This window comes from Paramormyrops kingsleyae, chromosome 5 (genome assembly GCF_048594095.1).
Source record: "Paramormyrops kingsleyae isolate MSU_618 chromosome 5, PKINGS_0.4, whole genome shotgun sequence".
Classification (NCBI taxonomy): domain Eukaryota; kingdom Metazoa; phylum Chordata; class Actinopteri; order Osteoglossiformes; family Mormyridae; genus Paramormyrops; species Paramormyrops kingsleyae.
In genome coordinates, this window is record NC_132801.1 from 16,868,413 (window position 1) to 16,895,871 (window position 27,459).

The following is a 27,459-nucleotide window of genomic DNA, read 5'->3' on the forward strand; positions in this document are numbered from 1 at the left end:
GCGGCCGCCGGTCGATTGGACTTGAGCGCTCGGCTACCTGTCAGGTGAAAGGGATAGGAGCCGCCCTCCGACCGTGGATTCAATTAAAGATTGGAGTGGCTGTGGTGGATGAGGCTCCGCTCCTGCTTACCACAGCACTCCAGCCCCCAGAGCCTGACGGACGATCCTTCACGGACGGACGTCGGCACGATGCTGAGCGCACTGGCGGGGATGTGGAGGGCAATTGCATCGCAGCCTTTCCGAAGTCCCGACGCTCTCAGCCAGAGCTCGCCACGGATTCCGTGGAGGCCAGATTAAAGAAGTCCACTAACCTTTTTAATAATTAAACTTTACTTTATCAACCACGAAACTAGATCTGATCTCTTAACGAGGCGCTTATTTATCATTTGCTATTAACAAAATGATGGGGCACTAAGCAAATAAAAGTATCTGTAGTATATGTGCTGAAAGGCATTTATCAATACAAACATATTCCTGGACATTCAACATGGTTACAGGAGAATATACACAGAAAGGCTGTTGTAGCTTAAGAAAAGTTGCTCAAACATGTCTATCTCTCCATCTATCTTTCTTTTTCTGTCACATACACAATTATTGGTATTGTAATTACTGGTCACTTCATGAACATGATACTTTATTGTAATGCATGGTAGGTAATAAACCAATCAGCATATGAACACAGTATATTGATGATATTTCTTGTTTGATTTTCTGTATTTATGGATGTGTCTACATATGTATAAGAATAATGCGACTCACGGCCCCTCGGATCACGTCCAGCCCACCCTTCCTTCCACCCTGGCGCAGAGCTGCCGATACTCTGACCCTGGGAATTAAACAGCTGCCATTTGCACTACAACTCCTCCGAGGAGCTAAGCGTCCGAGCCAGACAAGTGTGTGGGCTCTCACTGTCCATTTTAATATTCCCCCAGGAGCAAAGGAACAGACGGAAAATCAATATCTTCATTTTTTCAATATTAAAAGAAACAAACCTGCAACTCTTCACTATAAAACCCAAGATTGGCTTTATAGGCATTTGCCATTTTATCTTTGATGGGTCTGGAGACAAGCCTCTTGGGCAGAATTATTTGATTAATTGTTGTTCTGCATTGTTATGTCTATTTTTTAACTAAAGAAGGTTCTGTCTTAAGCTGTCTGTTTTGCTGTTAGTCAGCAGTTTCCAAAATTCGGACTATTATTTATTTCCATCACCCTGAAATGAACTCTTCAACTAACATTGAATATAACTGGGCGAGTGACTCGTGTCTTTCATTTAATTTACATGATGGGAAACACAATCATCTCATTTCTACTCACAGTCTACTCACAGTCTACACAGAAGGCAGCAAGAATTAGTCAGTGAATTTGTTTCTTAATGCATCTGCTCCTTAAGCTTATGATAAGTAATGGGATGTTTCATCTATTTAAGTAGTTTGCAATTCTGCAGCTAAACAGTGGTGTACAATTAATAAAAAGAACATTTTTTGCCTAATGTATGCTGCCTTATCTATGTCACAGTTTATGCAACAGCAGTCCTCAAAAGCTAAACTAATAATTTATTACTGAAATATGATGAAACTTTTAGATTTCATGAAGCCAAATGTTTATCTGCATGAAGCGTATGACTGTGTTCGACCTTCTTTCACCATTTATATCCCGGCTAACGCTGCAACCCCCTTATGTTCACAGTAAGCAAATGAAATAAAACAAAAATTTGTTTACTTTTATACCATAGAGCTTTTTGCAGAAATTCACTTACATGATCATTAAAAGTAAAAAGCATTAAATTAGCCATATTATATAAAATACATATGGCAAAATCACACAAAATAAATAATAAAAAAAACTCCATTATATTGTTCGATATTAAACCAGTCTTCCTGGCTTAAGTCAATAGCTACTCTCTTCAACAATAGCTTAATTTAAGAAGTATTGGCGTCACCCTTTAAATTGAAAAGCTTTTGGGTTGGCTATAAAATTTATGGAAATGGTATCAAGTTGTTTCTCTGGCTTTAAAGCTTTTTGCGGAGAATTATTCCTGCATACTGGCTTTGTCTAGTATCTAGGTATTGCATATGGAGTTAGTGACTTGCACAGGACTCTGCACAATTTAAATTGCGCTATTCTCTTTGCGTGTAAGATGGTGGGAGATATTCAAGGCTTGGACATCAAGTTCATTGGCAAACATTCATCATCTTCACTTGTGTCTTATTCCCAGTAATACAAAGCAAATTCTGCTTTCTCATTCCGCTCTCAAAAAGACAATTGGACCCTGGTGCCTAACTCCTTTCTCACTGTACCTATTTCTACAATTCTGTGGCTATATTTTTACCCATATACAGTAGCTGTCTTTTTTCTATTCCAGAACCCAAATACAGTTTTGATTCCTCACCCCATCCTGATCTTACATGGTTATGTTTACTGTTTGCCCAGACTTAGGGTACCAGGATATTAGGATAAATGCAATATATATATATTCATCTTGTGTTACTGGCAAAACTGCTGTAAATAGGACTTATTTTTGAGGATGATGAAATGACAGGGGTGATATAACTGCACCTTAATTTAACGTCAGTCCAGTAACCAAGAACTATGTAAAGGTTTTATTACAGTGTGTAACTTCATATGGACATTAATGTGTGTGAGTCAAAATTAAATTATAAACAGAACGATTTTTTTTTCCATTTTTATGTGCATAATTATGTGCTGTGCACAAATGGTCAAATCCCTAGGTATGTAAATTGAAATCAGATCTTATTTTTGACACTGTAACCCAATACTTTTGCCTCTTTTTGTACACAAAGACTTTTCAAGTCTTAAATTTTAAGGTATACCTTCATCTTGTCATTTTCATTCTACAAAATGGCCAAACATTCAAGCAATGTTTTCATTTTATACTTGCCTTTTAATTTATTGGCACAAAAAAAATCCACCTTGCCTATGCTTTAAACTTTGAAACATTTTTTAAGAGTGACAAAAATGCTCTCGCAATAGCTTTCACTTAGAGTTTCTTCCCTAAACATTACATTTTCCATCAGAGACAGAATTGTGCCTGTGGATCTGTATTTGATGGGATATGCCTGCAAGGCATGATGGGAGGAAGTGCTATGTATATCAACAAAACGATAAAACTGTGAGGGCAGGTGAAGAATTCCCAGAGGCCAAATGGCAAACCAGGCATCACCCCGCAGCACTGGGCTGGTGAAAGAACACAGTGGCAATTCAAACGGGCACATCCAAATCCATCACTCAGCACGGCTAACGCAAACAGCTACTTTACATTTTACAAAGTGCTTCCAACACCGCCCATTCAGATATGGCACAGAAAGGCACTTCTGTATCCACCAGGTTTGTATTTCAGAGAAAGCCATATGCTTTTGAATGAGGCATATGCCAACCCCGACTAGATGTACAGTGCTAGTGGCCATCAGGGTGATGGTCAAAGCAGTGTGGCAGCGACACTAATAACAATACCGCTTCTCATAATCATTTGCCGAACACGCGCAATGGGGGCCTGACCTTTACTTGGGACACCTTGGTGGGAACGTCACGGCCGCATGCAGTGCTCGGGAAAGACTTCCAGATAAATGACATGACCACGGCAGCTAACATCCTGCTCGCCTGTCCGTGACACCACCATAGCTCAAAACCCGGCCTATGAGACAGGTTAACAGTCCCGGCACGGAATACGGATTCTTGGCAGGCCTAATTTGCCCCAGTAGGCATCATGCATAATATGCCCAGAACTAATTATCCTAGGGAAGGAAACAGTGGCAAAATTCAGCTAATGATGTGTGAAGCCAGATAAATAACAGTTTATAATATTCTACTTTTTTTTTTTTAATTTTACCTAACGTAATGATCACTGAAAAATACGTTCTGTTTTTTCTGTATAAACGACTGTATTTTAGAAAATATATCAATGCACAAGTACATAGGAATTTGCAAGAACATGTTTGAGTATGCGCCTGAAAATTACATTAAAATAAAGACGTGAACGATATATTTGGGGAACTATTTAAAATTTTATGTTTTGCTCGTCAATAATTTTTTCTCTGTTTAGCAGGAAGGCAACGCTCACATGGAAACAAATTGCCGTATTAAGCGTAAAACACTTTCAAATCACCAGCGGGATTGTGGATTTAATAGAGGATGAAAAATGCACAAGGTCTGGGGTTGCCCTGGTGAGGCGTGCCGTAACAGATGGTCCTGAGGGCTTGTCCACTGGTACAGCAACCGGATGAATGTCTGATTTGCGAGTGGGGGTAAATTGAAGCCTTTTCTGATGGATCTTTAGCTATACCATCACACTAGCTGTCCAAAATAGCTGGAGAAGAATGCCACATCAAGCTGAATTCTTGGAGCCCCCACCAGAGCTCAGCTCAGGCACAAAGCTGGCTGAAGGAGAGAGGAAAAAAAAAAAACAGTGTTAGGCTGGTTCGTGAGTGCTGGGGGGCAGGGGGAAACCAAGCCAGATCAAGCACTATCCAAGAGGAACCAACGAAAAAGAGGGAAGGCCAGGATCCTATCCATCTGCCAAGCCTGCTAGCATAAAGCACAGTCCAGAGGGAACGTCGGCAAAGCTGGACTAAACACGAGTGGCAACCCACAATTATGCCTGCGGTTATCGATGGGACAGTGCCTGAAAGCGCCGCCCGCACAAACAAGTGGGAGGAGAGCAGTTAGACTGCTCATTCTACTCGTCAAGCTTGTTGGCAGCATCCCGGAGAAAATACCAATTGCAGCCATTGTTCAGTTCCAGCGAACATTGTTCAGGCCCTCCAGTGTAGCTGGAAAAGTATGTCACATCATCTCGTGAACCAAAGCAGCAATAAGCGGGGAAAAAGGGCGGCAAGAAAAGTGGGAGATGGAGCACAGATTCTCAATCTATCCTGCAACATGACATGGTCCCGGAGGAAATGACACGATGGAAGCCTGTTTAGGGAATCACAGGGGGCTATGTCATCCTTTTCATAACAGGGAGAAAACAGTCTGTTCAAAAAGAGAAGCTGCGTTGGTGGGAGGATAATGATTTACTGTTTTCTCAAGTAATAACCTTTAATCTTCAAGTCAAAATGTGAACAAATGTGGAACTTTATAAATGGGAGCTTTTACTGTGTTGTGAAAAGTCTTCATAACTGCATCATCTGTTTTTTTAGGACTGTGAATCAATAAAAAAAGTAATTAATCTCACAGTTTCCAGTGATTAATCGCGATTAATCGTACCTAATATTAAAACTTATAATCATAAATATTCATACATTGAAACCCCAAATTAATGTAGAATTAATACAAGGGTGAGTATATGGGTCATTGTCACAAACTCATTATTTTAACATATTAATTTGCTCCAATTTTTAGACAGACTCAAATCATACAACTTCATTGTCTAATCTGTCAATTTTGCCTCTGGGGAAATCAGTTTTATTATATAACCATTTATTTCCGTAATTAAAAAAATTATTTAATCAAATCCAGGGCAAGACTTGCTAAGATGAGAAAAAATGACAAACCTAACAAAAAATTGAGTAAAAATATACGTCTTATCCTACAAATTGAATGTTTATTGTGGGTTACATGCAAGAAAGTTGAAAGATTTAAAAACATTTTATGTAGCTTCGTGTTACTGACTCTACCTATTTGGGGGAAATACTGTAGTTAAAAAGATCAAATCACAACAACAAATGACATAATTTTCTATACTTATAAAGCTGATAAGGCAGTGTCAATTTCTCTACCCGAAAAACAAACACTATTTCAGCAAAAAAAATGTTTTGAAAAATTCTCAAGTTTGTGAAAATGACATATTTTAATATTTGTTTTAACTAAAACTTGTAGTGTACAGATTATTCATTTCCATCAAATATACTACTTACAAGCTTGATGAACAGATAGCAATATGGAAATAAGAAGAGAGGGTATTGTATTGTAAGTAACACCTTGGGTTCATACTGTATACTACATGTACATACAATCACATGTACGCAACAGGCAGATGGACATACTGTTTAATCCCGACTCCACGATTGATCTAAAATCTAAAACCTATTTGGCAAATAGCTCTAAAAACAGAAGCCTAACAACTACTGAAAGTGTCCTTAATAACATGAAAGATCTTAAGATTTTGAAGTAGGCCAATAAGGTTTCAATGAAATAAAACAAATATAGCAAATTGTGATATTTATATCCTATGTATGCCTATGTCTGGCATTTTTTTTAAACTAGGTAACATCCACTTCCCTGTGAGATGCTAACAGAAAGTTTTGATTTTAGCTCTGAATTCAGGGATCCTGTACATCATCATAACCTAAAGTCTTGTGTTGGTTACAACCAGGAAGGAATATTATAGCTCTATATTAATATCCATGCCCATACTACTCTCCCTTTGGGGTCACCAAATACTGAATGGGTTTAGCGAGACTGAAGAAATAACACATAATGAGTTTAAAATTAACGTACCACATTTAATTTACCAGCCAAAGTTTTTTTTTTTTAATTCTTTATCAAGATGAGAGGTCCATATTCTATTTTATACCTAATTTAGATATTTTATTCTAATATTTTATTATTATTTTATCTATTTATTGTTTATTAGCCAGGCTGCGCACACCGAGACCTGAGAAACTGTGTTTTGTCATGTCAAGTGGTTTGAATGACAATAAAGCTGATTCTGATTCTGATTCTGATCAAGGTGGTAGCCGGACATACAGCTCCTTGTACCAGCTAAAGTGCTGTCCCACTGTACTGACTGGAGCCAAGACAATGGAATTACATACCCATAAAGAGAAGAAAGTGAAGTATTGTTGTGGCTATGTACTTAGATTTATGCTGAATAGTCCCCTGGGGCCCTGGGGTGGTTGTCACTTTTATAGGAGCACTTCTCTACCCACACTGTGCAACATCAGGTTCGCCTCTTAATCCTGAGCTCCTGTACCATGGTTCCATCTCACTTAATATCTCACCAACCCACCTTCAAAAAAGAGCTGCCCATCCCCATCGATCGGCCGAGCTCATTCTCTGTCGGCAAGCTCTGCTCTCCTGCTATGCCTCACACCTGTCTCCAGGAGCATATCTGACCAATTGACATTGTACATCAGAGCTAAATTCCATTGTCTGATTCCTTGTGCAATAAATGGTGGGATTATTATTTCTTCCCCACATCTCTTACCACACCACCTAATGAAAAACAAGATTCCTTCAAGCTGCCGTTGGACCCAGATCTTTTACAGAAATCAATAAGAGAAGATTGCTGCTGAGCTATTGAACTCACACCGTGACTCAATACATACAGCCCACCGAGTACCGTTTAAACAAGGCAAGTATATTCAACCTAATATTCCTGAAAGAATAAGAAGACCTGGATGGAAGGCTGCATCCTCTAGAAATATTACGGCTACAATAATACGATTGAGGCTCCAGGCCCTACCACGACCCTGACCAGGATAACCAGTTACAAGATGGGTGGATGGATGGATAATACAGTTGTTATACCTATTGTTACAATTTAAATACAGCAAACTTAACAAAACTAACAGAATTCATCTGATGTCAACTATGAAAACACAATCCTTGGATGATGGATCCAATTGGATGCGGATCAAGAGAAGGCTGTCACTAATGTAGTTTAAAGGTGGCAGATGCTGTGATAACAGGCTTGTATCTTGTAATACAGTAGTATTGGCAATCATCTTCAGATCAGTGGTCACACATGCCCTTGTTGTGGAGAAAGGAGACCTTCCCTAAAGAATATCAATCACAAGAAACTGAGAAGGGCTGGTCAGGGGGGGTTGTTGTTCTGTATGGTTCTTGATCATTTGTCATATTTGTGTAAAAGTGCCTCTGGGTTGTAGAGGGTGATCCGCAATTAATTATAAGGAGGGGAAACCCAAGCAGGCAGCATTTTAGCCCAGATATGTTCTTCAGCCTCACAGCACATGCTGATGTTCCACAGAGTCCATAGGGTCGACAGTGCATAAAGCATAATGGCGCTGTAACTAAAACCAAGCAGTGATAATAATACGCTCTGATGGGGTCCTCTTATCGTCATCGATTTCCAATAACAGAGATCATATAAAGCAGGGTTAATTACACTGTGCAAGCAGAGGTCGTTCTGAGCAAATATCATCATTATCAAATTAGAATGGAGGGATGGGAAGGTTCATGCACATTAGGGAGGAGACCCAGAGGACATCGAGGGAGGAAGCTTGACAAATACGTCTGATCCCATCTGTAATCCCAACTGGTCCAGCCCCTAGCAACCATCTCCGAGGGTCAATGCCTAAGAACAGTCATTATTTTACATGGAACACTGGTAACAGACATGAAACTGCGCACATGGCACCTGCCACAGACCCATGGGAAAACCACCAGGACAAAATTTATAGAGATTTTTAAAAGTATTTCATTAGTGATAAACTGAGCAAAAGACACCTTAAAGTGACTTTCATGGCTAGGTAATTGTCTGTTGGACCCATTAAAAATTTTAGACAGATCTCAAGCTACCGAAGGCCACTTTTGCAAGGAAATATAGACATTACTAGTTTTGTGATTCAATGACACATTAAGGACTGTGTGAGTTGATTAAATCAGAAGCGCTTTGAAATGCAATTGTGTGTTATTATCTCCAGCAATGTGTCTGCCTCTGCTAATTATCACAATGGCTGAATAGCTTGCTGCTCACTGATGGGGAAGGGGCTGGACATCCCCACTGGCCTCTCTGTAAATTTTCCCCAGTGCCTGCTACTGCTCTGTGCTGGCTGGGCTTCTGAGGAGAGGAGACCACTGTAGGCCAAAGCCATCATGCTGCAGAAAAGTACCACCTAGAGGTTCTGATTCGCCACACAGTTGCAATAAATTAAAACCTAAACGCGAATAGAAAGCTGGAAGCAGTGCAGATGTAATACCTGGCCCCTTGACAGACCAAAGACACAGAATAATGATTAAATCCTCCTTAAAAGTGACCTTTGCATGATTGCCTTTGCAGTTAGGCTACATTTCAAATGCACCTGTTTTTTTTTTCAGAGTATTCCATGATAAGGGGTTTTTGCATTGAAAGCTGGAGTAATTAAAGTCTATACCATTATTGATTCATGTCATATATCACCTTACTATAAACAAAAATTGGAAGAGACGTGACCTCTTGCAGGTGCTGGAAGGCCGTTTTGGTGCTTTTTGCATTGTTGATCAACCCTGTCTGGGCACGCATTCAATCAAAGTCACAATGCCATTATTCATTAGTAGTATTTATTTTATTTAATCGTGTGCATGGGTTGGTTGTTTGTCTCCCGGCACCACACTCCCAAGCTTGCCCCCCCCCTTGTAAAATTGTGCTTGTAAATGAAATCAAACTTAACCATGCGTTGGCTTTTCATCAATCTCCGTGTGATGGCTGCTCGCTCTTGATTCATGGCTCCCCACCCTTTACTGCTCCTCTGTGTGTGAGCAGATATGAGTAATGACCCACCCCCTCCCCCCCACTACCACCAACCCCCAGAACGATGCCCCTTGGTCCCCTTCCCCTTACAGGAAACAGAAGAGTCAACCAGAGGAACAACAAGCAGATCAGCATCTCAAATGTTCAATCTCCCCCCCCCCCACACACACCTCTGTCCATATGCCCAACAGTTTGTGATTTGCTGATTGTCCTACATGGATTTCATCTGCTTTGATAACACATGAAGTGAAGTCATCTTCACAGACGAGTCATGGAACCCCTCCAGTATAATGTGGGTCAGATCTCGATCTGCTAATTATCGAGAAGATCTTCGTGGCTGTAAAAACACGAAAAGCAGGTCCCATCTGGGTCCTGTGGGTGAGCATGCCCTTTCCTTGCCACCGGGGGTGACGCCTGTGTTCGGCTGGACTGTCACTCTGATGACTCTATCGTCACGAGAGGGCTGGAGGTGCGAGTGGGAGTCTGCTTAGCCAGATCATTCGCATAAACCAGGCCTCTCCGGCAGCGCTGGCCTTGCAGCGGCTGTCACCATGTGACTGCCCTGCAGCGCATGAGACATTAACCCAGCGACTTATCTCCACCCCTTTCCAGTGCCTGCACTTCCACAACGGATTAGCACTGAGGGACAGGTTTTGGGTGCTTGTCAGTCCCAGCTGATTATACCTTCCACCCTAAACCATCCGTTTCCCGGTGGGAGCGGTTCCCTGGTGCTCTGCATGTCCTCTTCTGTCTCAACTCTTCCTCATTCAGTTCTAGGAAACTGCATCAGGGCTGTCAAGCTGGGGGTGGGGGGGGGGGGTGCTCTTGTCACCTGTCTGAGTGTAGTAAAACGGCTCAGTGTGTCTGCCCAATCAAGTTCACGGCCTAATCAGACTCGATGCAGCGGAATGTAGTCCGTACTTGTTTAATTAATAAAAGGAATGTCACAGTGATGGTCAGATTTTCCTCTGACAGCAGTCATTAGAGAAAGCATGAAATATACTAGCAAAGGAGCAAGGCATTCAACGAGTCTTTAATTAGTCCGGGAGAAGAGACAAAATCAACTCCAGACACTTTTGACAGCAGAAAAAACAATGTGTATTTTTCTCTTCTGGAAAAGTCCTACACCGGCATCTGCCAGAGTGGCACAGATGGGAGCCAGAGTCTCTGGGTCTCACCTGCTGGCTGGAGGCAAGGCTGTCTCCTGAAGAAGTGCAGGATTGATAGGACCGGTCACAGAAGGCCAAACAAAGACTTGTTTATAGCCGCCCATTAAAAGCAGTTATGGTCATGCAAAGGATCAGGCGAGGCCGTCTCAGCAGCCGGCTGGACCGCAGCCAGTCATGCAAGCTATTCACCTCGCCTGCTCATCCCACAGCAGAAGGCCCTCACCCCTTCGTCCCACCCACACTCTGCTTCTCGTGGCAAGGACCTGAAACTGAGAAAAAAGCCTCGCTGCTCTCATGCCGTCCTCGTGGCTCCTTTGCAATCCTTAGGCCATGTCAGGCGTTTAGAGAGAGCCGCGGCTCGAAGCTCCTCGCGCCGTGTTTTCAGAAAGAAACAAGTTTTCTAAATCATTGGCCCTGCTGGGCTGCTTTATCAGATTCACTCCTACATTTGCAAGAACAAACGGCGGAACACGGAGACGAAGGCACAAGTGAAAATCATCTGCGCTTCCGTCTTTACACACGCTTCTTAATTTCACACCAGACCTCGGCAGATTCAGTGCAATGATGTCCTACGACACCCTCAGAAGAAGTTTTTGGACTGCAGTTTTGATTTTCTGATGTATTTTTAAAGTGTCCTCCCACAACTTTCCCTCCCTGCACATGTCAGGACTCTCTCTGATTTCCTTTCTGTTGTGCTTCTCCATCTCTCTCTCTCTCTCTCTCTCTCTGTATGGGTATGTGGGGGGGGGCATTATCGGCAGGCGGGAGGATGCAGCCAGTCTGATGCAGATCAGATCGCCTTGATCTGTAAAGTAAATTTAAATGAGGTTTTTGCTTTTTTTTTTTTATTTTTTAACCTGCCAGGGAATGGGTTGCGCTTGGCTGGCTTGCTAGCAGCCTGCTCCTTTGAAAAGAACGACTTTTTAAATTACACATAAATCACTGTCAGTGCGTAGGGGTCTGGTGCTCCGAACGGCCCGTGCTCAGTCAGTGGAGGGCGCCGCGGTGGCACAGCAATCTCAGACCCTTTCCTTGCCGCATGCTGCCGCCACATGACCATGCCCACACATACACGCACATGCGCACGCACACACATTTCTTGTAAGGTCATGCCACATTTCACATTTTGCTCCGTGAACACTCTCACAACATTTGGCGGTGTGATTAAGATCCTTAATGTGCTGGGGGATCCAGCAAAAAAATTGAATGCACGGGAAATACGGGATGTCACCGCTGGTATGGATTAGCTGTAAGCAAAAATAATTAGAGTACAGTTGTTCAAAGTCAGTTTATTAAAGAATAAGGGAAGCCAAGGGCCCCAGATATATCTGTAATAACTTCTCAGGAAAGCCATGAGATGCGCAGCCGGTGAGTGACTCTACAATCAAGTCAAATTTAATGAGGAACAAGGAGACCTAAAACCTACAAAATGCATTTGGAGAGCAGGCCCCCGACCTTAATTAACCGTTAATGTGATCCAAACTGGTTGTCGTGGCTGCTGGATGCTTAAGGCTGAGAACCACTCGTATGTTGGTTTGTTTACGGGGGCTTGCTTGTGCCATGCATTTTTTAGTGTGAGGTTGTCCGACTGAAATTCCTTCCCCTCGCCAGTGCTGTCATCTTCCATTGCGGTGATATTTCCCAGGTAGACAGTTCATCAATTTCAATGAAGTTCCCACACACCACAAGTCTATGAATAACGCTGTCACCTGGCACCTCAGCCGGTCCTGCCGGCTGCATTCCCACTGCATGCCAAGCAGGGCTCTCTCTGTGGCCTGGGCCGCAAGGCCACCCACTGCGCGTGACCCTGCTTCAACCTCCTCCCTGCTTAACCATGTACTCAGGCAGCGCTAGACCGGGCTTCTCTGCTAACCGCTACAGATTCAACTCCACCTGCACAGTGTGAGCTTGAGCGACCATGGTAACACAGCGCGCAATTTTGGATTTACCACGTCGATGGCTTGGGATGATATTCCTGATTGATTTGATGTTTGCCAGCACTGTCTAGTACATCTGTTGTTTCACGTTACACTTGCACTATTTTCAATGTGCACAATTGTAATTACAGGTAATTAGAAGTGGTCGTAGCTCTGCTTGCACCGAGAAACCGACGACAGCATATGTCTGCGTGATAAATGTTGCTCTACAAAGGAGCCGAAGCTGAAGTGGCCAGTCATGCAGCAATCATCTGTTATGCTAACAATTATAACTGTTAATTAATTCGGGAATTATAGCTATCAGAATCAGATGCGACTCGCAGATGTTTTTGCTCCTCAGGCACCAGAAAAAATGCAAAGCTGCTATGGAGTCTTGCGAAGGAGGCTGGCCAGGTGGCACTCTGTGTCTTTGCCCCACGCATTTTGAAAGTTTGCGATGCTGCAGGACATGCAAATGGAAGCATGTGCATGTAGCAGCAACAATGCATGCCAATGGCTGCAAGTACTTCTGGCTGGGGGAGAATCAGATACTGTGGACAGACATGCCTTAACCACATTATGGGGCAATGAAGAGATTGGTTATCAGTATTATATGGGGGGTTGAGAAGGGTAGAGGGCATATTTGAGGGTCAAACAAAACTTTCGAAGCCAGAGAACTATGCTTTATGTATTGATTTCTTTTTTATTGTGGATATCTGAGGCTTTGAGTGTCCCCAATACCCAACTCTCTGCTGAACCCTCCAGATACTAGACTTGGGATTAAAGGTTACCATCAAATTCGGTGCGAGTTAAAGTTAATGAATATAAATGAGCAAAATGAGAAGTGATTAATGCTATATCTTATCTTTCTTCAGATTAGATGTTTTCCTTGAACTTGCTCCAAGGACAAGAAAAAAAGACAAATATGAAGTGCTAGCTGTCAGCAAAATTTGATGGATACTGATAAGACAATGTCAAAAACAGATTCAACTGAGGAGGGAGATGGTTTCCATTTAAGATACCAAAAACTGGTGCTAGTAGCAGCTTGTGCTAGATGTACCATGGTTTCAAAACTGGCTTTGTCATCAAAATATACTTTCAGTCTATGCACATATTTTTTGGAATAAAATGACAAAATTTAAAATGATTGGCTAAAAAGCAATGGTCCTGCAATGAGCCTTTAGTTCATATACTTCTCACCACGTCAATCATCTGGCTGCATAAGCAGAAGAACGCCGAGCCACCTGAAAGTGACTTTCCCACAATTTCTTATTTTCAGGATCTGTAGTTCACTGGTACCAGCTGTCGCTTCAGACTAGCAGGAATTCTGAAACACAGAGAAGCAAACTGCTGTGACAACGATGAGTCCCAGAGATTCCTCATCGCATGTGTGTGCTGAAGGTCCATTTTGCACTCTGCCAGCACCCCATGACATAAAGTGCTCAGTAGCTACACTGGGGTTGAAGCAGGTCATAAATCCATGAACCTTGGGAGTCACTCTCTCTCTCACTCTTTCAAAAAACTCAACGTGGGCATCACTTTATCACCCAGTCTGAAGACTTTGTGTTGACATTGCATAACACCAGTTGACATGCAACGTAAGGTGATTTCTGCTGAACTCTTGGCACTGTGAAGTAACAGCTCTTTATGAAATTCTATAATTAAGGAACATATGTTATGGCCTCGGGGCATGGTGCAGACGGGGAAAAGAAGGCGGCTCCCAGACAACAAAAGGGTTTATTGAAGGAACTAACACTGGAGAAGGCACAAAATCACAGGACCATCTCTGGGGGTCTAAAACAAACAGGAGAAACAAGAACTAACTACAAGCAATGCTGATGAAAGCAGGGCAACACCACAGACAGCAACCACACACAGAGTAACATCCCACAATACAGGCACCTAATACAATGCCTGACTGAAGAACTGAACAAAGGCAGACACTTAAATACACAGATAACGAGGACTGACAAACGGCAGGTGTGAATCAGACAATCAACCAATCACGGCGGGCGCAGGACAATGACCAATAGATGGAACAATACTAGCACAGGGAAGCAGGCAACAGGTAGATAAACAAGATTAACAAGGGAACTCTAACAAAGCACTTAGGGATAACAGCACTAGGAGCATGTACAATCAAAACCAAAATCAGCAGCGGGACACAAGCAGGGCAAACTGAAACCAGGAAAGCAAAAATAACCGATAAACACTAATATAAAAGAGGACAGCAATAAATACAAAACAACACATGAAGCTGGCCCACTAGCAGAGGGTTAACAGACTGCATGTTGCATCCACTAAGATATGTGGTGGTGTCGGGAACAGGGAAAACACACTAGGGAGGACTAGGAACTGAGACAGAGGGAGCAGGTTGGACAGCAGCACCTGCTGGCCGAACGGGGATGAACACATGGGAAAAGGGTTGAATGACAGAGAGGGGGAAAGGAGGAATGTCCAGCAATGCCTGCTGGCTGAATGCAGAAGGCTCACAGAGGGCAGGGTCGGACGGTACAGACCCTATAGCCTGCGTTGCGCCAGTGTGCATTGTTGTTACACATTTTATATACATGTTTCTTATATGAAAGATGAAAATTATGACATAAGAACATGGCTTCCTGGTTATACTGTGCAGCACATTTATTACCAGACTCTATTCCGCAGTTTTTGTGAAACTCTTTACTTCTGTCTCATTCACAAAAAATGCACTTATACATACCAGTGTATAATACAGGCTGCTGGGAGCACCTCTGGACCAGACTTTGTGTAGGACTCCTAACACAAATGGATCAAAATGTCGTTGTCCATTAAGCTAAATGAAGAAATCCTGTGTCTCAATGCTTGTGTAACATACTTACGCAAATGGACCATCTGATCAAATTATGCAAGCTAAGGATTATCAAACGCATAAGGTAGCATTTGATAAGATAAATGGGGGTGGTTTGCACATAAACCTTGTACCGATTCAGATACGTTTAAAAAAAACACAACAGGAGGGGCCAGGCTGTGTGGCGCTGTGACCAGTAAATACTGGTGTGAAGCAATGTTCCAGTACCATTTCTGAGAAGTGCAGTGAAGGAGCATCGTCAACAGTTTTTCCGTTGGTGGTGTGTGTGATGCCTGCGATGCTGTTGGCATTTTGTGTCTGTCTCCTCCTAGCATCACCATCCCTTGGGGTCCCATTAGGTGAACCTCACAAAAGAGTCAGGAACAAGCTGCTTCTGGTCTCCTTTGATGGATTCCGCTGGGACTATGACCGAGATGTGGACACCCCCAACCTGGACATCATGGCCCAGGATGGTGTCAGGGCCACTTACGTGACGCCCCCGTTCATAACCATCACCAGTCCAGCGCACTTCACCCTGCTTACAGGTAACTCGACACATGAAGATAACTTTTGTATTATTGTACTATGATTCAGCCTCAGCTTGGGGTTTGAGCTTCGAGTTTTAGTTTGACATTTCAAGCAATAATATGTTATTTTCTTAAAATAGCTACAAATCGACAAAAATCGAAATGAGTTAATGTGAAATAAAAGTCAGAGATTCTTCACATGCTGATTAGAATTTAAGACATTACTCAAATAATTCAGACGGAGCTTACAATGCAATGCCATCGTTCAGTGCTGAGGTGAAATAATGAGCTGAATACATCCTTTATGATATTACCTCTTCTTAGGTCGGTACATTGAGAACCATGGTGTTATACATAACATGTGGTTTAATACCACCACTCAAGAGAAGAAACAGTACTATATGACACAGTTTGTTGATGAGTGGTGGGACAATGGCAGTCTGCCCATCTGGATCACAGCACAGAGGCAGGTAAAACAAAAGAGCAATGGCTGGGATTGGGGCCATAATACTTCATCTGGCCATGAAACAGGCCTCTCTCTTTATCACTGTGCGTCACTCTCTGTGAACCTTTCTCTGCTCCCTACTCCCTGCACTCCCTCCCCGCGTTCCCCTCCCACAGGGTCTGAAGGCCGGCTCTCTGCACTTCCCTGGAACAGCATCCCTATACCAGGGGGAGAAGGTTCAAGTTGGAGAAATGGAGCCAATATTTTACAATCACTCTAATGAGACAGCTTGGCATGAGAAAGTGGATAAAGTCATGGGTTCCTGGTTCAGCGAACAGGACCTGGATTTTGTGTCGCTGTATTTTGGGGAGCCGGACAGCACAGGGCACAAGTATGGACCGGATTCCCCGCAGCGTAGGGAGATGGTGAAGCAGGTGGACCGCACAGTGGGATACATCCGCCAGGCAGCCCAGAAGCATGGGCTCACTGACAGACTCAACATCATCATCACTGCTGACCATGGCATGACCACAGTGCTCAGGAATGGCCTGGTCAAGGAGATCATCATATCTAAGATCCCAGGTTTTTCATTTAAAGATATTAAGTTCCAGCTGCTGGATTACGGCCCTATCGGCATGCTACTTCCAAAGGAGGGAATGCTGGAGAAAGTATACAATGCCCTGAAAGGTGCACATCCTAATCTCCATGTCTACAAGAAGGAAGACATGCCCAGTTACCTTCATTACTCCAACCACCCTCGCATTCTGCCTATCGTACTCTTCGCGGATCCAGGATTTGTTATTAATGGGGTGAGTATAACACATCCTGAAAGTCTACATTACATTAAGCTGTCAAGCAGCTTCAAACATATATGTATGCAGTATTAGAAAATGAAGGCTTTGTTCCACCTAGAGACTAACATGAAGGTTAAAATTCTGCATTGAGAACACCGTACTTACTCTTGCATATAGTAATAATAACAATAAAATCTCCAGAAAGGTTGTGCTATATTGTCTATGATATATTTCTCACTGTCTGAACACGCACCATAGCAATATAATAGGCTATTTTTCACACAGACATAAATAAATAAAAGTAGCGGGGATGACTTTGAGTTCATTAAGCAGTTGGTGACAAGCAAATAGACTATTTCTGACCAAAAATGAATTAAATTTTAATCCATGCTGAAGAAAACGTACATTTATCCAAATACCCTCCCAGCATCCACTAGGTCTGGCTGGCAGTATAAAGAGATCCCCGTTGTCATTAAAGTATTCATGCTCTGAAATTCAACACTGGCTTTTAAATCTGACTGATCATTCAATTATTTTGCATTGCAGTCATGCTGGATCATTTTAACTCCTAAAATAACAGCTCCAAAAGATATAAAAATATGAAATAATAAGATCATAGAATCTTTTGTGATGGTATTTGATTCAATTGCATCCAAGCTCATCTTCCATGCATGGGTTCTGGAATCAAATCTCTTTATTGGGGTGGAGTCTCTCCTATTCTGGAATTCTCCATGGGAAATAGCCTCAGGACATTATGCGGATATTCACAAGTCCTTGACTGTGATCTGTGCTGCTGGAGTCTTTCCCCAGTGCACAGAAGTATTGCTTCTATGCAACTGCGGGTTGGCAGGGGAAAATCCTGACTGTTATTTGTGCGTATGCAACAAACAGTAGTTCAGAGTATTCAGTCTTCTTAGTTGATTTGGGTGAGGCGCTTGAAAGGGATTACACATTCTGCAGTCCCACCTATTCCCCCTGATTGCGAAGAGTGACCTAAACTATTATTCGCGATAGCCATGGTTTGTCCATAACAAACACTATATTTGAACACAGAGACAGTTACTGGTTTACTTGGAAGCAGCGCAACCCCAGGCCGAAAGCTAATGGCCAACTTTGTAGTTGTGTCATCTGATTTGATGTAAGATGTTTTGGACTGAAGAGGGGGGCAAGGATATCATTTGATCATCACTTGGCGGTGAGAATTGACACATTGGGAGGTTAGATGGACCAGGAAGACCTAGATAAGCGGTCAGTGTTTGCTAGGAATTACTGGCTAAAGCTTCTGTGTCTTGACAAATTCAACTTACCGCGCTAGGGAACTTCTCCCACTAGCTATATCATGTTGGGGACATTGAGCCTGAATTGATCATGTTCAGTACCTCAGTCATTGCAACAGTTGCTAAGAGCTGTGGCAGGAAGGCAGTCAGTGTCTGTCATGACAGTATCTGGAGGACACCACTGGTGAAGGAATCTGTCAAGCTGAAGAAGGAGGGTTTTAGCACAGTGTTAGTGTAGGAGTCTCAAGAGAAAGGCCAGAAGGCAGTCTCAGAGGAGGAAGTTTATGCTTGGGAGTTTCAAGAGGCTGTGGAGAGTGAGATTGGGCATCACTAAAGATGTTTTGGTAAGCCGTTCAAAGCTTTAGGAGGGAGAGGCAGAACCATGCTCAGATTGTATTCAACAAGAGTGGGGGAAGTACTGACCGACTCTGGGTATATTGTCGAGTAGTGGAAGGAACACTTTCAGGAACTCCTTAACCCAGAGGATATGCGCAGGAGGCAGTGCAAGAACCCTTTGGTTGCTATGGTGGTCAGGGACCTCCCTGGTGGGATGATTGAAGGGATAGATGAAATCTGTTCGAAAATGTTGAAAGCACTTGTGACATTGGTGATACACCTCTGTTGTGCTGCATGGAAGACTGGTTCCTCTAGACTGGAAAACCTTCTCTTAAAGGAGAAGGTTTATAATCATGTGCTCCAGCACACATTGTGGGAGGTTCTGTAGGAATAGAGAATACTATGGTCACTACTGCATGCTCTTCAGCCCCTATAGTTGTGTCTGGAAGCTGGTAACAAAGTTGAAGTTGTTTAGAGTGGGTGTTGGCCTCTGGCAAGGGTGCACCTTGTCTCCACTACCATTTGTGATTTTCATGGACAAGGTGCAATTGTGACTGGTAGGGTGTCTGAGATAGGGGGATAGAGGTGACATCCTTGCTATTTGTAGATGACATTGTTCTTCTGGCCTCATCAGGACTTCCAGCACGCACCAGAGCTGTTTGATGCTGAGTGTGAAGCAGCTGGGATGAGAATCAGTGGCTCGGCTGGTGGGGCTTTCCCAGAAAAGAGTGGTTTTCTCCTTTTAGGTGTGAGGGGAGTGTTTGCCCTTAGTGAAGGAGTTTAAATACCTTGGGATCTTGTTTACAAGTGAGGGTAAGAGGGGATGGGAGATTGACAGGCAGGTGGTTTGGTGGCTGCTCTTTTGTAGACACTGAGCTGGTCTATGGTAGTAAATTAGAAGCTAAGTCAATCTACCTCCATATCTTCACCTGAACTGTGGGTAATGACAGAAAGAACAAGGTTTTGAGTCCAGGTGACTGAAATGAAGGGGTCTGCAGGGATGCTGGGTTCATTCTCCGTTACAGGGTGAGGATTTTGGAGATCCAGGGAACCTCGAAATAGAGCAGCTCCTCCTTTGTATCAAGAGAAGTCAGATAAGGTTGTTTGGGTCATAAAGATGCCACCTTGTTGCCTCTCAAGGGGGCTGTTCTGGGAATGTCCCACTAGGGGGAGGCCCTGTGGCAAACCGTGAACACATTGGAGAGATTATATTTCTCAGATGGATTGGGGACGTCTGGGGACCCCCCAGAATGAGCTAGAGTCTTTGGCCTTGTCAAGAGATGTTTAGGCTGACCAGTCCAGCATTCTGCCACCGTGACCCTCACCAGGATAAGAGCTGTGAAGATAGTGATGATGGTGATGGTGGCGATGATGGTGATGATGATGGTGATGATTATGGTGATGGTGATGATGGTGATGCACCCAATTGTCTGTTTATATCAGTAATGTGTAGAGTGAGGCTGTTGCTTATATACCTCCATTTAAACAAATCGATGTACCGACACATGCCCCGTTAGTGTACTTAAAAAACTAGAATGAACTTTTCCTTTCAATACATTTATCTTTTATAAAGTGAGCTCTAGTAAATACCACACTTAAATCTGAACTGTAGCTTCATATAGTGGCTTTTGATCCTCTCATATATTGCCGGCAGCAACAAGCTTAAAAAAATGCAATATAAATTTGTTGTTGGAATAATATTACATAAAGAAATCAGATTTTTTCCCCTCAGTGTATATGTACAGGCAACACTGATAAATGGATGAGAGGAAAGATCTAAAAGTAAACTGTTGACTTGAACATTTATCTGTGTGTGAGTATGAATATATAAATATCTGAGTATGAATATATACATATAATACTCAATCGATCCTTCATTCTGCTTATACCCGTTGCAGTTGTATATGATTATGTACAGAATTTTGATTAACCTAATATCTATTAAATAACTGAGTGCTTTATATATCTTTAGCAAATCAACTACAACAGCCTTACATCATTCATGAATTGTAATACTATTTTACATTTTTAGGTTTAGCGGGAATGCACTGAGTGGAAATGCTTGTTTTTTTTTCCTGTGATGTGAGGTCACCCTCTGGTGACAGCTTTTGGTATAACAGTGCGTTCAGCGATGCATGACATTTCACGGGGTATAAAATACACCGGCAATTATCAATAATATTTCCTCACAAATGAGTTTGTCCAGTCACTCGTCTAATCTATATCGTATTGGGAAAATGTAGCCTAATGAAACTGGCCGATAGGAAATTAGATGTCACAAAGTCCATGAATTCATCTTGCCTATTTGTTTTTCTGCAGCTGTTCCCCGTCCAGTTTAATAAGGGGGAACATGGATTTGACAACCAAGCTATGGACATGAAGCCATTTTTCCGGGCAGTGGGACCGGACTTCCACAGAAATCTAGTGGTGGGCCCCTTCGAGACAGTACATGTGTACCCCCTCATGTGTCACTTGCTGGGCATCACACCTGAAGTCAACGACGGCTCAGTAGACGCCACACGACACCTGCTGGCCTCTTTTAAGGACTCGAGCCCGGCTGAGCGTAAGTGTGTATATTCCTCAACACATGAGCATAGATTTGGGTATGGATAATAGGGACATGTCCCTACCAATATTGTGAGATTACCATGTGTGATTGGGGGGGAGGGGAGGTCGGGGCTGATTTGATCCCTACCAAAGTTGAAACCAAACCAATGCCCTTGCGTCAGCAAATACTGTCACCATTTTAGCTGGCTTTCAGTTACCCAGCTTACACTGTCTTAGTGTGCTTACTACTCATTCATAAAGTACTTCCCAAAGACCTAGTACGACATAAGCATGAGACACAAACATCTTCGTGTAATAGTCTGAGTAATAATCTAGATTAAATATATGATTAGAGATTCTCTTGTGTCATATATCACTGTTATTCAAGTTAATCATTGATGTTGGAGGCAGTTTCAATTTGTTTTTAACACTTTTATGTCAAATTGCATGTTGAAGCACAATCAGGCAGATAGTTTGATGATACTTTTGTCACAGTTTTTTACTGGATTATAAAGCAACACTGCCCTGACTTTTTGTTTTTAAACATTTTTACTTTGCTTTTACTAAGATGTAGGGAATACAAGTAAACAGCGCAATGTAGCAGTTGCACTTGTCCAGACACTATTTTATCTCCCTATTATCTGCTCTTATTCTACTTTTACCTTGGAAAATTACCCTAGATGAGAGTGGCAGCCACATGAATAAATGTTAACTTAAATTTAGCAACTGAGACAAATTCTAGGTAAAAGGTGGCAATAAAATATTGAATCTATTTAAGGCAGGGATTTTCTGCTGGTATTATTATTTCGTTACACTGTTTTTCCCAAGGTGACCAACAATTTTTGCCCATTTTACTCAAATAAAATTCCGGATCGCTATCTTGCCCAAGGGTAACCGAGCACAGCACCTGTAGGGGGCTCGACACGCCACATTTCCTGCTGCCCTGCTGTCCTCTGAAAGACACAGCCAAGACGCCATGTTAGCTAAGCTGTCAGAAGCATACATACTGAGATTCAGAATGCAGATTACAGGGCTACTTACCAAAGGGAAAAAAAAAAGAAGTTCAACTGATTGATCCGATCAGATGAGGGCCTGTGTTTTGACCATTTTTTCTTCAGCTGGGGGCAAGGTAGCAGGGAAAGCTGGGGGTGACTCAGCAGGCTAAGCCTCTATGCCTGTGATTGGAAGGTCACTGGTTCGAGCCCAGCCTTGACAGAACAGTCAAATGTCCCTTAGCTCTAGGCTCTCCAGGCCCAAGCCAGTGGCAAAGCCTTCACTCTAACCCCATGCTTGCTCTCACCTGCATATGTGTTTCATGGAGAGCAAGATCAAGTAAAGAGAATTTCCCCACAGGAATTAAATAAGTATCTCTTCTCTTCCATTTTCTTATAAGAAAGGTTTCTTTTATTTGAAAGGTGAAAAACTGTGTTTTTCATAAGCGGTTGTTTTCTTTCAGGTTCGGAGCAGGGAGCTGTCTCTAGGGCCCTCATCGGTCTGGGAGCAGTGGCTGGGTTTCTGGCACTTGTGTTTGTGGTGGCCGTCTCTCACAGCACGTATAAACGGCGGCGCGGCAATCGCAGGTAGAGATGTTTCTTTTTTCCTCGGGGGCTTTGCCTTCCCATTGGCGAAAGTCACGGCACATTTGCCATATATCCAAGAAAAGGCCGGAATTACCTACCGTCTTGCTCGAAAGATCGCACAATTCATGTTTGCACTGAAGTAGCAAATGATGGAGGATATAGCCTTTTAGAAATCTTCCGGGAGGTTTATTTTTCATGCCAGTGTTCCACTTCTCCAACTGTAGAAATCCATTCATACATACAATCTCCTTATAAATATGAACTACAAAAGGGTTCAGGTTATTAGACAACTGTCGATTATTCTAAAGTGTCATCCGAACCACTAGGAATCAGCCACCGATTCTTGCCGCATAATGGTTCAGACAAAATGTGCTGTGCATAAAATAGTTTCATTCTAGCCTAAAAGGCCATTATGTGTGCTCCAGCTTAAGGTCTGATTTATTTTCCTGGGGTTTCAGCTGCGAGGGAGGTGTGGACACTGAGGAAAAAGACGGCATCAGCACACAAACATCCTTCTAAATACTTGCTGCACCCGAGCAGGAGAAAATGAGAGACGAGTGGCACTTCACAAGACTGAGGATCCCCATCTCCAAGATCTTCTAAGCCCCCTCCCCCCCAAAATAATGTCTGCTGTAGCATTCTGATGACTCTGCATTTTCTTTAACTTCACATTTATGGTTTCAGGCATATATATATATATATATATATATTTATTTTTTATCCTTTTTTAATTTATTTTGCCAACAACACAAAACACTTACTACACATGGCACAAAATGTGTATACTGAATATAAAATCAAATTGGCATCAGTAACTGTTTATAGTTAAAGAAATGAGCTTAATGTTTGTTAAGTGAATATTTCCGCTACACTATGTCAATCTGTCCATCCATCCATCCATCTTCCATAAATGCTTACCCAGGAAACAGGGCATGATGCAGGAGACACCATGCCAACCAATTCCATGATTTGCATCAAAATTATACCTTATACTTATGAATCCATTCAGGGTCAGATATATGTATTTTATATATTGCCAGTAGGGATATTACAGAAGACAAAGCCTTGTGTATCAACGTAAAATCAAATTCTTGCTCAGATTTTCTTTAACCATGAAAATTAAGCAATTATACAGAATTGTCACTGTCAAAGGAACATTCTGCAACTGGACCCCATTACAAGAAACATGTAGGTTTCCCCAATTAATGCAAAATGCAGTCAAGTAAAGTTGTTAAAGACAAACCATGTATGCATTATAACTGAAGATATTTCTTACTAATTAGTTAACTACCATGGAGAATTAGCCCTTGATAAAAGGTATATCGGTGAGCCATAAACTTGTTCATTTCATTCAATTTATTGTGAGCTGTGTACATAAAAATACATATAATATGGCATGAAATGTATTGTCACACAGATTACCTCGAAAATGTTCCTTTTTGCATTTATTTACATGTTAAAATAAAGCATTTTGCCTGCAAAATTTTGCAATATTCTAAATTCTAAATAAAGAAATATGAGTAAAATGTAATTGTTGCCATCTAATATTCTGAAATATTCTTGTACTGAAGAGCTAACTATGGAGTTCACTATAATCATACTTTAATAGAGGTGGGAAAAAATATCGATTTTATGATTAAACGCAATCCTGGCTTTGACATTCACTAAATCTCAAGATCGATCTAGTTAATTTATGCCTCTTCCCATGACTTTGAAAATATTTTCAATGAATTTTCCTCGTATCAGTCCTCTTATCTTATCATATAGGTGGTGCTACTTTCTCTCTCCCCTATAGGAAGGTTCCAATAGTATTGCGCAATCGCCTCACGCCGCCATCTTGGTGCATTGTCAGTAATGGTAGTGAAGGCAAACAAGTCTAGTAGGGCTTTATTTTCACACCAGTCATATTCAGTGCACTGCTTATGGTGACGCGAAATAATGTTAACGAAAAGCAAAATAAATAAAATGCAATAATGGCAAACGAGGTAAAGAGAAAACAGATATTAATGGATGTGGCCTGCTCTCAGTTATGAGAATATTGGTAATTATCTGTTTTTTCAATTGTCGTGGGTAACACTGAAGCAAATGAAAGCGACTGTAAGTCTGCAGGTATAATGCACACTTATTTGTAGCTGGATACAAGAACGGCAGAGGGAAGGGTGTGGATGAAATATTTCAGTATATTCACGGACAAGTACAATAATCTCATGCTTATTATTAAATGTAGTTTTTCGTTATCTTGTTATTTTCATCATGTAATGGTGGTATTAATGCTACGGTGCGGTACCTTTTGTCATATAGTTTTTACAACAAATCTGCACATTAGTGAATGTGTCATAAATGTAAATTGAATAGAACTGAAATTGAATGCAGTTGGGCACTTGTGAATCAAAAATGAATCGAATTGTGAGGTCAGGGCCAAGCAATGCCTGTATGTTCCTCAAATAAAAAAGATTCTAATTTATGTTTTGGCGTATACCTTTAACTTAAAGTCCGTCTGAAACATGGCATATGAGTTTTAGACTTGCCCATGTTATTTCAGTAAGAAGTCATTTTTGTGCTTTGAAAGAGACAGGTTGGTTTTGTTTTTAAGGAACTACAGTATACCCATATGTTCCCCAAGTAAAAAGATTTTGGTGTACAAGCCTTTGGCATTTCTTTAGTAGTTTTCACAATTTGTTTCCAGTGACTCTGCATTTGTTCATTTGTGTTCTATTTTAATGTTTTATTTTAACACCTGTCCAAATATGTAAAGCTACTATATAGTATTTCATATCTCATTCCTGTTGATCTGATATTGAATCAGAATCAAATCAAATCATTATGTTGTGAATCGGAATAGAATCAAATCAGGGCATCTGTGCCAATACCCACCGTATACTTAAGCAGTCAAGAAAAGTGACTATGTCACATATGAAACATGACATACTTCTTAAGTTGCATTACATAGCAATTATATTACAAATATACACTGCCTGGCCAAAAAAAAGGTCACCATTTGAATTTATATCAACAAATACTTGAGAGCCAATGACTGGATCCTTATTACAGCTCAGCAACGTTATGCAGCAATAAAGTGAAGTCAGCTGAGTACCTGAATCTACTGGCCAGGTTACACCTCCATCCTTCATGAATGGATTTTTTCTTCCCTGTTGGCATGGGCATATTCCAGCACAAGAATGCCAAGATTCATTGGGTTCGAATTGTCAAAGAGTGGTTCAGGGAGCATGAGGAATCATTTTCACGTTTGACTTGGTCACCACAGAGTTGTGACCTTAACCTCATTGAAGGTCTTTGGGATGTGATAATGGAGGCTTTATGGAGTGGTTCAACTCACTTTCATCTCGGTGAAAAATGAATGCAAATCTGGATGAAAATAAAGGGTGAGATGTTGCATAAGCTTGTGGAAACAATGCCATGACAAATGTGCACCATAATCAAAGCTAAAGGCCGTCCAACAAAAACTTCAGATGGCGACTTTTTTTTTTGTAAATTTGCAAACATAAATATATTAGAAATATAGTAAGTAATTTAAGAATTTGTATAAATTAGAGCAGCCATTTCACACATTTAAGTGATTTTTTTTGGGGGGGGGGGACATTTTCTTATTCTGAGAATTTGTGTGTGACAACAAATTTACAATGTCCTGCCTTAAGCTTTAGAAACTGTTCCATGTAGCTGTCACATTGTGTGTACAATGCACAGGACTAAATCAGATAAACCGCAAGGAGAACATCCCACAGAGTCAAGCAGATAACTGGTTTTCCTGAAAGACCATGTGCTTTTTTAGGGGGAACACATAGGGGGAGTTTCATGCTTAGTAGTGAAAAAGAACAGAGTAAAAACAATGATTTTTTCAGCAAACAGAACAGAAACACAATCATAAGTTTCCCTATGAAGTACCAGAAATTTTAAAATGCATTAAAAAGCAGGTAACTTGGTATTGAACTGATTTGTCTTCCAATTAAAAATGATGAAGAGTACAAGGTTCATTCTGTTTTGTTTACTAAAAATTATTAAGCAGGCATCATAGTTTAGAAATAGAATCACTTAACATTCAGGACGAAAAAAAATCTTGTTTTTAGATATTTGTTACAGAGAAATTATGATGATGACATGCCCTTGAGTTCAAATGCATCCAGAAACCTTGTCCATTTTTTGATAAGATGATTAGACATACTTTGCTCATAAACCTCATACCTTTGCAGAAATGACAGCAGGAGGGGTCAGGCTGTGTCCCAGCACCATGCTGGAGTGAACTCAGGTGCCGCCGTTGACAGTTTCTCTGTCTGTGTTTTGTGCAACACCCACCTGTTCCCTTCTAGCTGCATCCAACAGCTGACATACAGGCCAATTTGGTGAACTTCACAAAGGACTTAGAAGTTGTTATAAGTTGTTATGCAGCTCCTGCTCCAGTATTGCTTATATTTGTACCTGGGTCTTCATTGGAAGCTCAACCTAGCTGAACTTATGTCGAGCTGACAGCATATACACTCACCTAAAGGATTATTAGGAACACCTGTTCAATTTCTCATTAATGCAATTATCTAATCAACCAATCACATGGCAGTTGCTTCAATGCATTTAGGGGTGTGGTCCTGGTCAAGA

The 27,459-nt window shown here is 41.7% G+C and overlaps 1 protein-coding gene across 1 annotated transcript; it reads left to right on the forward strand.

Moving 5' to 3' along the window:
- The first annotated feature begins 15,536 nt into the window (after window positions 1-15,536).
- On the forward strand, window positions 15,537-25,438 carry enpp7.1 (ectonucleotide pyrophosphatase/phosphodiesterase 7, tandem duplicate 1). The gene is made up of 6 exons (XM_023822653.2): window positions 15,537-15,890; window positions 16,197-16,342; window positions 16,494-17,126; window positions 21,044-21,287; window positions 22,728-22,851; window positions 23,310-25,438. The coding sequence occupies exons 1-6, from the start codon at window positions 15,635-15,637 to the stop codon at window positions 23,368-23,370; spliced, it is 1,464 nt and encodes a 487-aa protein (XP_023678421.1). The 5' UTR covers window positions 15,537-15,634; the 3' UTR covers window positions 23,371-25,438.
- Window positions 25,439-27,459: the final 2,021 nt, after the last annotated feature.

What these genes read in the sequence shown, in the direction of transcription:
- enpp7.1 (XM_023822653.2), top strand. Translation starts at nt 15,635, where the DNA reads ATGCCTGCGATGCTGTTGGCATTTTGTGTCTGTCTCCTCCTAGCATCA. An exon ending in GCACTTCACCCTGCTTACAG is followed by an intron (nt 15,891 to 16,196) that starts GTAACTCGACAC and finishes ACCTCTTCTTAG; the next exon opens with GTCGGTACATTGAGAACCAT. An exon ending in GGACTCGAGCCCGGCTGAGC is followed by an intron (nt 21,288 to 22,727) that starts GTAAGTGTGTAT and finishes GTTTTCTTTCAG; the next exon opens with GTTCGGAGCAGGGAGCTGTC.